Below are 13026 nucleotides of genomic sequence, written 5' to 3'. Positions count from 1 at the left end.
TCATCCCCCAGTGTGAGTTTGTCCTACTCTGCTCTGTGTGTCCCTCCACCTGTGTGTTCCTCCCTGGCAGAAAGGGTGTGGCTACCACCTGGACCTGTTCTGGGTGGGGGTGCTGATGGCTGTGTGCTCCTTCTTGGGCCTGCCCTGGTATGTGGCTGCCACTGTCATCTCCATCGCACACATTGACTCGCTGAAGATGGAAAGTGAGTCCAGCGCCCCTGGCGAGCAGCCCCAGTTCCTTGGTGTCAGGTGAGGGAGCACTGAGCAGTGACCGTAGACTTTGACTATGGAGGATGTACTGGACAGTATAGTCCAGGCAGGGCTTGTCTCTTGTCTGCTGTCTATTATAGATGGAAAGGTTTGCTGGTAGTCATCCCTTCTCTGTTTCTCTCTCGCCTTTTCTCTATTGAACAGGGAGCAGAGACTGACAGGGATTCTGGTGTTTGTTCTCACTGGAGTCTCCATCTTCCTGGCTCCCGTTCTACAGGTCAGTAAAATGTATTCATTTCCTCTGACCTAAACAAGGATTATGGATGAAGGATAAAAAGTATCTGCGCTCCAAATGGCACCCTATTCCCTATGCGCCTTGGTCAAAAGTAGTGCACTGAACAGTAGTGCACTGGCCATTTGGGGTGCAATCAGTGTGTTTTCTATACCACCACGTAACATTATCAAAGGGGATCAACGAGATGATGTGCTGACGTTGTCTGTGTGTTTAGGATGTGTGTTCTCCCTCTCTTTCACTCACAGTTCATACCCATGCCAGTACTTTACGGTGTGTTTCTCTACATGGGCGTAGCATCTCTCAGCGGCATTCAGGTATGTATATACCAGAAAACAAAGTAGACAGCCAGTGGTTGTGTCAATTGAAAGTCTCATGGTATGCGGGTTCTTCCTCTGACATGAATTCAAATCTCCAAATGAAGATGCATTCTCTGTGATGTCGTTCTTTTCCTTATCAGAAACCGTGTGTCTGGAGGGAAGGTGACTGTATTCTAGCCGCGTCTAAAGCAATTTGGAGATGCATTCTGATGAGGGCATTAGCTAGGCTGCTCAGAGCGGAGCTAGGATTTCAGTGAAGGGCTCAGTGAGTCTGTTTGTGCTCTGTGTGTTGTGCTTTTTGGCCAATCAAAGGGAAATGTCACAGACGAAAGAGTAAAATGTCAACAGCGAGGTGAACAAACATTAGACAGGGTCCATGAATGTATACATGGAAATGCAGTATGTCACAAGCCTATTGCCAGCAATCCATAAACAATTGTGTGTGGCTCAGTTGGTAGAGCATGGAGCTTCCAATGCTTTGGTTGTTGGTTTGATTCCTGCTGGGACCACCCATATAAAGATGTATATACACTTTACTGTAAGTTGCTTTGGATAAGTGTCTGCCAAATTGCATATCTTATGGAGATAAAACATTGGAAATTGAGAATAATGCAGACAGTGATGAGTGTGTGTTCTCATTGTCACTCCCCTGTAGTTCTGGGAGAGGATCAAGTTGTACATGATGCCGTCCAAGTACCAGCCTGACTTCCCTTTCCTGCGTCACGTGCCTCTGAGGAGGGTCCACCTCTTCACCCTGGTCCAGATCATCTGTCTGGCTGTCCTTTGGGTTCTCAAGTCCACCGTTCTGGCCATCCTCTTCCCTGTCATGGTATTATTCATGACTCGCTTTTGATTGGAACAAGCATTAATACATAGCTGTCAAACTCATTTGAGTGTCTGCTGTTTTTTTTTCTTTCCTTTCAATTTGTGTCCAATTAAGACCTAGACAACCAGCTGAGGTGAGTTTTTACCAATAAATCAGCTTAACTGATCAATCAAGTACAGTACATGGGAGGAGCAAAACCTGCAGACACTCGCCCCTCAATGGAATGTGTATGAAACCCCTGCATTAATGCATAAAAAAGATGGGCAGCTCTCACAAGCTAAAGTTTTACTTAGATTTATAACCAGAAATCACAACAGACATAATTTCAGCTATACATTCAAGCACACTTCAACATACAAATGACCTGATGTGATGTAAATGTTGGTTACTTATGAAGAGTTTTCTTGTCGTGGAAGTTATGTAAGCTGGGATAATGTGCTTGTGTGGTGAACAGATCCTGGGGTTGCTGGTGGTGCGTAAGATGCTGGACATGGTGTTCTCTCAACACGACCTGGCCTGGATAGATGATATCCTGCCTGGGAAAGATAAGAAGAAGGATAAGAAGAAGGGCGATAAAGATGACACGAAGAAGAAAGACAAGAAGAAAGGGAGAGCAGACGACAGCAAAGACAAGGTGAGAAACGTTAAGATTTACTGCCACCAACTGGCTGGTTTAGAGCAAAAGAAACCTGGCTAAATAATGTATTTCTGATGGCTGTGTGTGTGTGTGTTTGTATGCAGGAGAAGTACCGCGCCTACTCCAACTGCTCGCCCAGCTCTGAGTCTGACCTGGACCGCAGGTACTGTGTGCTTAAACTACACGTCCCCTACAGAGACCTCCTTCAGCCCGCTGACGCCCAGTCACAGTGGGCCGCTCACTGCCAGCCAGGCAAATACATCCCCTGATACATAGATTACATAAACATGAAACATCAGCCTGGCAGATTTATGCAGACCCAAAACATGGACACACACACACACACATGGGCGCCTGACTTTGTCTTAAAGTAAAAAAATAATAAAAAGAGTTAAACATTTTAAAAACATTTCCTGCAATTGTACACTGTTTCTTTACAGGTGGAATCTATATTTATGAACAGAACACACCTATTTTTCTTAAGTTCTGTCACAAGTTATATTGAGGTCGAGTACTCAAGTGTTTTTAGAACACAAGGCCAGAAAGGAATATGTGCACATTTATCTAGGCCTATATGCCAACAGTGCGCAACAATGCCTAATTTATCATAATCATTACAGACAGCAAAACCTAATTTCTAAATTGTCAATAAAAAAAACAAGTGCCATTTAAGATTTTTTTTTAAAACCGCATATTATATTATATTATGTGATGGAATACAATCTTCAAAAGGCAGTAACCTCAGCAGTGGAGCTTGCTTGTAGAAGCCTATGGCTGTGCAATGGAGTAGCCTTGTTTTGTTAATTTATCGGACAAGACGCTCTTATTTCCCGAGCCATTATAACAGTCAAGGCACCTATTTTGTAGTAAAAAAAACCCATAATGTATTATAACAGAATAAAATACAACAGAATACTTTTCCAAATGAAAAAAGTGTGAAGTAAATTGCATCTCGCGACTCAATTTGGCGTGTTGAAAGACATTTTTTGTTTTTCATTCAGATGTTCGATTTAGTTTATTCTGCCTGTTTGGAATTTTCTAAACGAACAGTTCCACGTAGCGAATTACGGCCACAACATATATTTACAGTAGGCATAGGCCTAATGATTCTGATGAAAACAGTCTTTGTCTTTGTCAAACTAATGTTTTTGCATATTTTCAGTGAGGAACCTGTGTAGCCTAGCCCTAGACTAACCAACTCAAAGGGCACTAGCATGGTCACAACGTAACCAAAGCGGAAAATAGAAGGAACGCAACTGTCATCATTTGGCAAGGAATGTAGCTTGTGTATCCCATCGTTTAGATACTTTTTCTCTAGGCATGTATTTCTAGGCCTAATGGGAGAAGAAATGCTTGATGCTTGGCTTAGTTTATTTTTAGTTGTGCCCCGCAAATGCACACGTAGGCCTATGGGACACTGGTGTCAAAGCAAATTAACATTGTCTTTCAAACCACATTCCACTAAATAGTACTGTATTTAATTATTTTTTATCTGGTTAAAGATGGAGAGAGACTGATGCCCATCCATACCTACCTCCGACATAGTTTTTTTGTCACCGTGTCACCATGACGATGTTTAAAACTTGTCTCAGCAGCAGAAATATTCTATGCAACGGGAGTCAATTTTACTTTCCAAGCAAAGTAGAGCTGTTTTATCGGGGTACAAATATTATGTGCTTTTTAATTTTGCATTGTAACTGTGAAGCGGCCACATGTGCATTCGCACCGAGCACTCAACCAGGACTGTTACTTTTGTAACTGAATTAAAACATTTTATCTACGTGATTTCACCGATTGATGTTGGGGAAATAGATGGCAAAAATGCAGAAGCGTGTTAAATACCTGTAAACAGCTTGGGAAGAAACATTTTTTCACAGATTTAATCATGTAATATGTGCCATTGCTCAGGCGCCTATACACACACACACACACACACACACACACACACACACACACACACACACACACACACACACACACACACACACACACACACACACACACACACACACACACACACACACACACACACACACACACACACACACACACACACACACACACACACACACACACGCACACACACACACACGGTCTTATACAAATAACCTTGTGGACACACACTATAAAGTCCCATTCAAAATCCTATTTTCACTAACCCCTAACCGTAAGCCGTACCCTAACCCTAACCTTAACCCTATAACCCTAAAACTAACCCTAGCTCCTAACCCTAATTCTAACCCTAACACTATTTCTAACCTTAACCCTAAACCCCCTCGATATAGCATTTGACCTTGTAGGGACTAACAAAATGTCCCCAGTTGGTCAGATTTTGGTTTGTTTACTTTTCTTGTGGGGGCTTTTGGTCCCCACAAGTATAGTTAAACATGTCCACACACACAGCTATAAATACACACATAATTTATCACAGACAGTGTTCCATATTGTTCTCAGAGAATATACCTTCACACCCTTCTCTCCATGCACTTTGATACGATGCAGATAGTTTTTGCACGTGTTTTTTACCCCCGAGTGCTAAGGAAAAAACTAAATGTCCACTAAGGGGCGGTCCCAGGACCGAGTTTGGGGAAGCCCTGTGCTAAGCAACATTTGCTGCTATTTTTAAGGCTGCGTTATGCTGCGTTAGGGAAGCTAGTTGTGTCATTTTGTGTCAGTGTCTCTCGATATGTGTACACACACCACAGGCACAAGCATGTGCATAATTCCAGCATGCTAGCCAATACCTGTACACTATCTCCTATGTATTTTCACTTTCTACGGCACGGTTTATATTCTGTAGAAACGTTTGACATATTGGAATAGATTCATAGAAGTTTACAATTATATTTGAATGTAGTGGATGCACAGTATTTGAGTATTTGAGAGTGAACAACATTTGGCCCACTGTATGTGTGCATCCCCATGCCACATGCATCAGGCTTTTCTCACAGTGTTGGTTGTTTCTTTTTCCTCCATGTGTTGTATAGTCTAGTAGCCTATCTATGGGTCCCATTCACAAACACAAATGTTTAGTTTAGTTGTGTCGTCATCCCACATAGTTGCATATTCTTCCCCTTCTATCCTTTTCGTCATGCCTACCTCTGCATGGTATTTTTGAATAGGAACTATGACAACAATTTGTGTCTGAGTTTACGTTTAAGGAAGCATAGTTCAGAATAGACTTATTGAAGATTAAGATCAAGGACCAACTGAAATTTGACTTCTGCTTTATCCCAACCCCTCCGAAAGACACACAGGTTATAGATGTTGGACCAGGGGGCTGCCACACTGGGCGCACGTGGAGTAGTTGTTCTGGGTGTTAAGTGCCTTGCTCAAGGGCACAACGGTAGGCAATGGCATCTAGGGTTTGATACCAGCAACCCTCCAGTTACCAGCTCACTTCCTGACAGATTTTTCCCATTAGGTATGGGTTTCGAACTGGCAATCCTCCGGTCGCTGGCTCGACTCTAACCGCTAGGCTACCTGCCGCCCAAGGTCAGACCTACGTCTTTGCTTGTGGTTTTTCTAAATAAATTAGGAAAGGAAAAACTGCAAAGTAAGGACAAACTTTCATTAAGTGAAGTTTTGCATTTATTATTCACAAATTGTACATTGCATTCATTCCCACCCCTCACATTCCAAATAGGGTGTGAGCTGATCAAGAAGGGTGCAATTGCAGACCGCAATTAGAAGCATTGTCTGATATAGGCGTTTCTTGATATCAAGTTACACCCATTGATGCTCGCCATTGGTCTGTGGCCATTTTTTTCACGTAGAGGACAACAATTGTTGGCAACTGCTAACCTTAACCTCAGTCTCATAACCTTCCACGCAAATTCACCTAACCTGCCACGTTAAATCGCCTAACCTGACACGTTATTTATCCAAACCTGCCACGTTAGTTATCCTAACATGTTATGTAATCAAATCATCTGTGTCGAGAAACCATCAGTCTCACAACACCAGAACTGACCAATGGCAGGTATCAATGGCCGTTTCCTGATATTAGGGAACTAATATCAGTTTGCAGTTTGCAATTGCACCATATTCAGATGATCCACAGAAAGGCTTGAAACACTATGGCATAAAGAACAGACATCAATCACAGTTGACAGCCAGCCTAACTCTCTGTCCTGTTGTTTCACATTAGTTTGTCCAACCTCCCCTCTAGTCTAATTTACTCTCTGGTACTATGCATCAGATCCATATTACATCTAACAACTGACTTACCTCCCTGTCTAGCCCAAGGTTACCTTACCCCTCTCCCGTCCCTCCTTCCTTCTGTGTTTCTTGCCTCTCGTTGTGTATGTCATATATTTAATTTAACAGAATATTTTATCCAAAGCGACTTACAGTAGTGGATGCATACATTCTTGTATGTGTGGCACAGCGGTAATCGAACCAATCTGAGCCACGCAGGACCACATGTATGTATGATAACTGGAACTTGCCGTTCCTCAGCATCACCCTGCATCTGAAGATCTCCTGTCCCTCGTCCCCGACGGTCCCTATGGCCCACGGCCGTGGCATGGCCTTCCCCGTGCCCCAGGTGAAGATCGAGATGGAGTCAGACTAGGACACGGACACTGATCACCCCCGCCACAGGGACTTGATCAGCGAAACAACGCTGTAGGCGATTGACAGACCGAGTTGTCACCTGTAGGCACTGACTGCTGTGTGACAGAGCACAGGCAAACGTGGGTCCACTGCGGGCTCTGTACAGTACATAGATGTAAAATGCTGACCCACTTACACACCAAGACTCTTCTAGAATGCCTGCAGAGGACAGTACAAGGTGGCGTGGACTAACAGCTGACAGCATATGACACCTAACATAAATGAACTGGGAATACAACATGCACATGGAGCACTACATTTCCCATAGCTGTCAATTTCAATGTGTCCAAAATCCCAGCAACAGTTTCTGCTTTTAAACTAGGAGGCACTTTGCTGAACTGTCATGGATATCTCTGTTGAGAACATGTTGACTGTATAGTTTTCAGGATATGCATAAGGTTAGAAACACAATGGAGGGGTATAGGAGAAAGGTGAGTGAAAGATCTGGTATGTGCTGTATATGAGAGTATTTTGTGTCAAGATATTTATTTAGATTATAAAAGTATATAGTATGTATTTTTCACTGTTCATACAGAGATATATATATATATATAATATGTCCAGAATAACTTGAAGTGAAATCCAGAATTTCAATGTCAGTAAAATTGGCCTGCCTTTTCATCTGATAAATGAGTTCTTGAATATCCTTCTTCAGCAAATAATTGTGTTTTTTTTCTGTGTGTGTATGTGTGTTGTATGGTGCCTCTTCTTGTAGAAAACTAGCTTGCCTATTCCCTCATTCCTATTCCCTCTTGTGTTTTAAAGCCACTGGGGAAAAAAGAAAGACAAAAAGTGTGAATAGCCTACTTGACTGAATATTGTTGTTTTTGAAAAATGATTGATTTGTTAATAACATGGTTGAATACAGCGTTTTCCAAGCGTTTTCCAATCGTTATATTAATCCCATACTGCAGGGGTCATCAACTAGATTCAGCTGTGGGATTCTTTTTTTGGGGGGGGGAAAAGAAAATACTCTACAGGATGAAGCAAGAAGCCCAAACCAGGGTTCATACACATTTTGACAGATGGATTTGCATGACTTTTCCAGGACTTCTCCATGACATTTAAACTAATTTCAATGACAAAAAAATTGCATGCTTAAATGTGGTATCGACACTGGGAGGCACTTACAAAAGCATGCACACCCAGTAGCTCTCCATCTTCCAAAATATTTAATAATTGTAAAACATTGCAACTTTACAACCAAATACATTTATGCCTTAATAAAACAATTCACTCATTCAATATATCTAAGATCAAATGGCTATGATAAGCCACAAAGCTGTGCTTTTGACTTAGCCCACATATTTCTTCAGGAAATGTACTTTTTTAGTTTAGTCATATTTATCTTAGCTACCTTAGAAGTGTTTACTTTGCAGGCTGACAAGCATCTATAGAGTTGCAATGTCCACATACATTTGATGCCCAAATCCACTGGAAGTACAGTTGAAGTCTGAAGTTTACATAACACTTAGGTTGGAGTCATTAAAACTTGTTTTTCAACCACTCCACAAATTTCATGTTAACAAACTAGTTTTGGCAAGTCGGTTATGACATCTTCTGCATGACACAAGTCATTTTTCCAACAATTGTTTACAGGCAGATTATGTCACTTATAAATCACTGTATCACAATTACAGTGAGTCAGATGTTTACATACACTAAGTTGACTGTGCCTTTAAACAGCTTGGAAAAGTCAAGAAAATTATGTCATGACTTTAGAAGCTTCTGATAGGCTAATTGACATCATTTGAGTCAATTGGAGGTGTATCTGTGGATGTATTTCAAGGCCTACCTTCCAACTCAGTGCCTCTGCTTGACATAGGAAAATCAAATGAAATCAGCCAAGACCTCAGAAAAAAATTGTAGACCTCCACAAGTCTAGTTCATCCTTGGGAGCAATTTCCAAATTCCTGAAGTTATCACGTTCATCTGTACAAACAATAGTATGCAAGTATAAACATCATGGGACCACGCAGCCGTCATACCGCTCAGGAAGGAGACGCGTTCCGTCTCCTAGAGATGAATGTACTTTGCTGCTAAAAGTGCAAATCAATCCCAGAACAACAGCAAAGGACCTTGTGACGATGCTGGAGTTAAAACGAGTCCTATATCGACATAACCTGAAAGGCCACTCAGCAAAAAAGAAGCCACTGCTCCAAAACCGCCATAAAAAAAGCCAGACTACGGTTTGCAACTGCACATGGGTACAAAGATTGAGCATGCTGTTTAATCACCTTCTTGATATGCCACAACTGTCAGGTGGATGGATTATCTTGGCAAAGAAGAAATGCTCACTAACAGGGATGAAAACAAATGGTGTGCACAAAACTTGAGTAATAAGCTTTTTGTGTATATGGAACATTTCTGGGATCTTTTCAGCTCATGAAACATGGGGCAAACATTTTACATTTCATGTTTATTTTTGTTCAGTATATTTACATGATTTATAAATTGTACAGATTAAAAATCTTGTCAACTTTCTGTGAACAAGAAACAGGAGCAAGGCCACTAAAAGTAAGCCATAAAGGGGAAGGCAAAAGCTCAGGTTCTCCCCCAGTGTCTATAAACACTGGCATTTGAATATGAAATACCCCTACCTGTACAAAATACCATTCAATTCACTTTTTGTATGGACATGATATTTTAGGAAATGTAGGAATAAATGTGACACTGCATAATGAAGTTTGTAGTGAGGTGTTTTGAAGAAGTAGTGATGAGCCTCCCTATGTTCCTAATGTTTCACGTTTCCTCTCCACTACTCTTCTTTGGCACATGCGATAATCTCTACGATAAGTAAACATCCAGACAATAGTTACACTAACATACACAAATACAGATGGACCAGCAACATTAAGTTAATGCAGGACACATTATACATTCTGTAGAAGAGACATCCCTATGTCACTCGTGAAGCCGTCTGCGAAACCCTCTCCTTCGACCAGGGTGGGCATCTTGTTGCACATGGGGCACAGTTTGTTCCTCTCCTGTGAGGCTCTCATCCAGACAATGAGGTTCCAGCGCTGCCCAGAGGAGATGGGCAGGGCACCGTGCATGTGTTGTCCTCTGTGGAGGATACCCTCCGTCACTTTGTGCTCTACCTCTGTACATGCTGTCTCACTCAGAGGCACCTGCATGGGCAGCAAAAACACCATCAGCCACTGAACCATACTAGACTAACAATGAGAATGTTTACTAAAGTGCTGTGGTGACTTTTGTTCATGCAACTAATAAATCTGTGCTATTTCACAACCTAAAATGTAACAGTGTGTAACCTGGTATGGTTTTTAAACCACAGTGTGTGTGGAATTAATGAGAGATAGTATGAATCTAAACCAAGAGCACAGCTCCATTTATTATTTCATTCTATATAATACTATTGTGTTATCACACGTCCCCATCTGGCTCTAACGAGGCACCTGTCTCATGTCACCAAAGTAGAGATTCCCCTCCGTGAACTCTTTCCCCAGAGACACGTTGAGAGTGACCTCTGCGTTGTCGTAGTGGTAGCTGAGGTCCAAGTCTTCATGCATGTCATATTTCACCATGAAGGCCTTGTGGCTGTCCAGGTAGCATCCCCCACAGTCATGGTAGAGCAGAGATGTGAGAGGCTGCAGATACTGCTCACGGAGAGGGATGATGAAGCCTTCGTCAAACCCTAACTCGTTCAGGAGGATCTGTGTGGACAAAAGAACATCACCAACAAAAGGAACATGAGTTACAACAGGTAACACTTTATACATTGAGCATTTTGCCTGAAATCTCCAAATCTAATATTCTACAGATTTCTCTCATATATAAGAGGACGTGTACCCCATAGTTATTCATGGTATTCGGTCTGCCCTTGGGCGATCTAGATTGTTCAAAGTGTTCCATCTCTTCTATCAGCTCATCACAGAAGATTTTCTTGAACACAGGAAAGCGGAAGACCCTTGCCGCTTCAAGAAATAAAAAATAATGAGTTAGGCCCTAATGTGGACAATGGAATAAAAATGCCTATGAAGTTGACCAGTCATGACAGGCACCACCTTGAAGTTGAACAGTCATGACAGGCACCACCTATGTCAAACATGAACTCTAAGGAAAACTCACCTGCTTCTGTCTGCATTAAACTCAACAGTCCCTCTTTACTGGCCTCATCACTTCGACAATAATCCACCATATTTTTAAACTCTGGTGCCATATAGGACTCCTAAAGAGATAGACAATCTAAGTAAATTACACTGCACAGTAATACCCCAGATCAAAGGGTTAATTAACAGTATCTGTGTATGGATTTGAAGACTGCAGTACTATTGTATGATTCCTACATGGAGAAGGTAGACATGGTCATGGAGTGGTTTATAAATCTCCTTAATGGCTGCAGCTCTCTCAGCTGACTTCACACCAAGGCTCCTGCGCCTTTCAACTTCTTTCTCAATCTAGATAAGAAACATTCAACCCATACATTAAAATATAATGAAAATTCAGTCCGATTTTAACAAAATACTTAAAATACATGGGTCTACTTGCCTTTTTCAGGATGTCCTTGAATTCTGTGTCAGTGGAGCAGCCAAGATTTCTTAACACCTGGAATGTAAACAGAAGTAAGGTTGCTAACTTTACACTCATCTAACAAGATGCTGTAACGTGACAACCATCTGTAGATCTACTGCCTAGCTAGGCCAGATACCCACCGCTTGATAATCAGATCTAAACTGGTGCTCGGATAGAAATCTGACATGAAGTTTGAACTCCTCGAGGAAAATATTGTCAGTGCTAAAACAACTACAAGTGTAAAATGTTGCCTTGGAATCCTTGTCGTGTTGCATGACTTGTCATATAAAGATAATACAAATCAACGTATTATAGGACAATTCATAATAATATTGGCTAATATAGCAGTTAAACGTTGGGTATATCGCCCGCGGAACTGTAGTTGTTTGTTGTGATCCAATTATGTTATGTGTCCGATGTGAAATGATACTCTCAGCATTTAGCTTCCATGATTTGTAATCAACAAAAGAGCTCAAACAGACATACATTGCTGTATATAAAATATATAAATATCAAACGGTACTCTTTTATTTAAATATGTGGCCATTTTTCTATCTGTTGATGTAAAATGGATTCAAGAGGAAAGGTAAACTTCGAGTTGCGTTTCCGGGTCCGTCAACATAAATCGTCCGTTCGCAGAATACTAAGGAAACATACGAATCTCTCATCCGTTGATTCATTATTTAGTTGTTATTTTGTCATGTTAATATTTGTTTGCTCGTACATCAGTTTCTCCTTGTAATATATCATTTGGCTCGCATATTTACAGTGGTTTTAGGTCCCTTTTTAGCTGCTGAGATGTTGAGTGTGGATTCGTTGCAAGTGGTGGCTGAAGAGGAGGTGGTGGAGTCGAGCTCAAACCGACTGGGTGACATCTACACGTTTGTGGCCGAGGGCTGCTACCCCCAGACTATGAATCCTATACGAAAGAAGAATCTCAAAAGATATGCTCAGAAATTCATAATTGATGGTAAGAGAGTGAATAGATAACAAATAACATCAATAAAATTATTAATGTGTAGAGGGCAGTTGAAATGTGTGTTGTTGACTAGAATAGCATCTCTTTCTAATTGCATGTTGTCTGTGTGGTTTTGTTGTTCTAGACTCTAGCTTGCAAGGTCAAATACGAGCAGACAAACTCTCAAAGCTAAAAAGTGGACTACTATCTCAGCAGAATACATTTGTACGCCAAGCTCAGCTGAACCAGGCATCCGTTCGGGCCAGCTTTCGGGTTGCTAAACTGATAGCAAGAAGCGGTAAGCCTTTCACTGACGGAGAGTTTGTTAAGAAATGTATGGATGCTGTCGCGGAGGAGGTGTGTCCCGAGAAGAAAGATGCATTTAATGCCGTAAGTCTGTCGGCGAGTACAATCACCAGACGCGTTGAAGAAATCGGGAGTAATGTATATGCCCAGCTGCAGCAGAAGACGAAAGAATTTGACTTTTTTTCATTAGCACTGGATGAGAGCACGGACGTGCAAGACACAGCGCAACTGCTCATTTTTATTCGTGGAGTTAGAGCAAACTTTGAGATATGCGAGGAGCTGGCAGCCTTCCAAAGTCTCAAAGGGACTACAACGGGAGAGGAT

At 41.6% G+C, this 13026-nt stretch overlaps 1 protein-coding gene and 1 pseudogene across 1 annotated transcript; one reads left to right on the top strand and one right to left on the bottom strand.

The window, feature by feature from the left end:
- Positions 1 to 7548, top strand: part of LOC124034149 — a 118907-nt pseudogene extending 111359 nt beyond the window's left edge.
- A 1722-nt stretch (positions 7549 to 9270) lies between these two features.
- ogfod2 (2-oxoglutarate and iron-dependent oxygenase domain containing 2) lies at positions 9271 to 12015 on the bottom strand. The gene is made up of 7 exons (XM_046345226.1): positions 11579 to 12015; positions 11415 to 11471; positions 11213 to 11323; positions 10995 to 11094; positions 10716 to 10840; positions 10322 to 10579; positions 9271 to 10033 (listed from the first exon to the last, which is right to left on the bottom strand). Exons 1-7 carry the CDS (start codon positions 11711 to 11713, stop codon positions 9776 to 9778), a joined length of 1044 nt encoding a protein of 347 aa, XP_046201182.1. The 5' UTR covers positions 11714 to 12015; the 3' UTR covers positions 9271 to 9775.
- Between the last annotated feature and the right edge of the window lie 1011 nt (positions 12016 to 13026).

This window comes from Oncorhynchus gorbuscha, linkage group LG04 (assembly GCF_021184085.1).
Source record: "Oncorhynchus gorbuscha isolate QuinsamMale2020 ecotype Even-year linkage group LG04, OgorEven_v1.0, whole genome shotgun sequence".
NCBI classification, from domain to species: Eukaryota; Metazoa; Chordata; class Actinopteri; order Salmoniformes; family Salmonidae; genus Oncorhynchus; species Oncorhynchus gorbuscha.
This window is presented reverse-complemented; position numbering and strand designations above follow the sequence as displayed.

Coding starts and splice junctions, on each gene's coding strand:
- ogfod2 (XM_046345226.1), bottom strand. CDS start 11,713: ATGCAACACGACAAGGATTCCAAGGCAACATTTTACACTTGTAGTTGT. Junction 11,324..11,414: donor TCAAGGACATCCTGAAAAAG/GCAAGTAGACCC, acceptor TTTCTTATCTAG/ATTGAGAAAGAAGTTGAAAG. Junction 10,841..10,994: donor TTTAATGCAGACAGAAGCAG/GTGAGTTTTCCT, acceptor TATTTCTTGAAG/CGGCAAGGGTCTTCCGCTTT.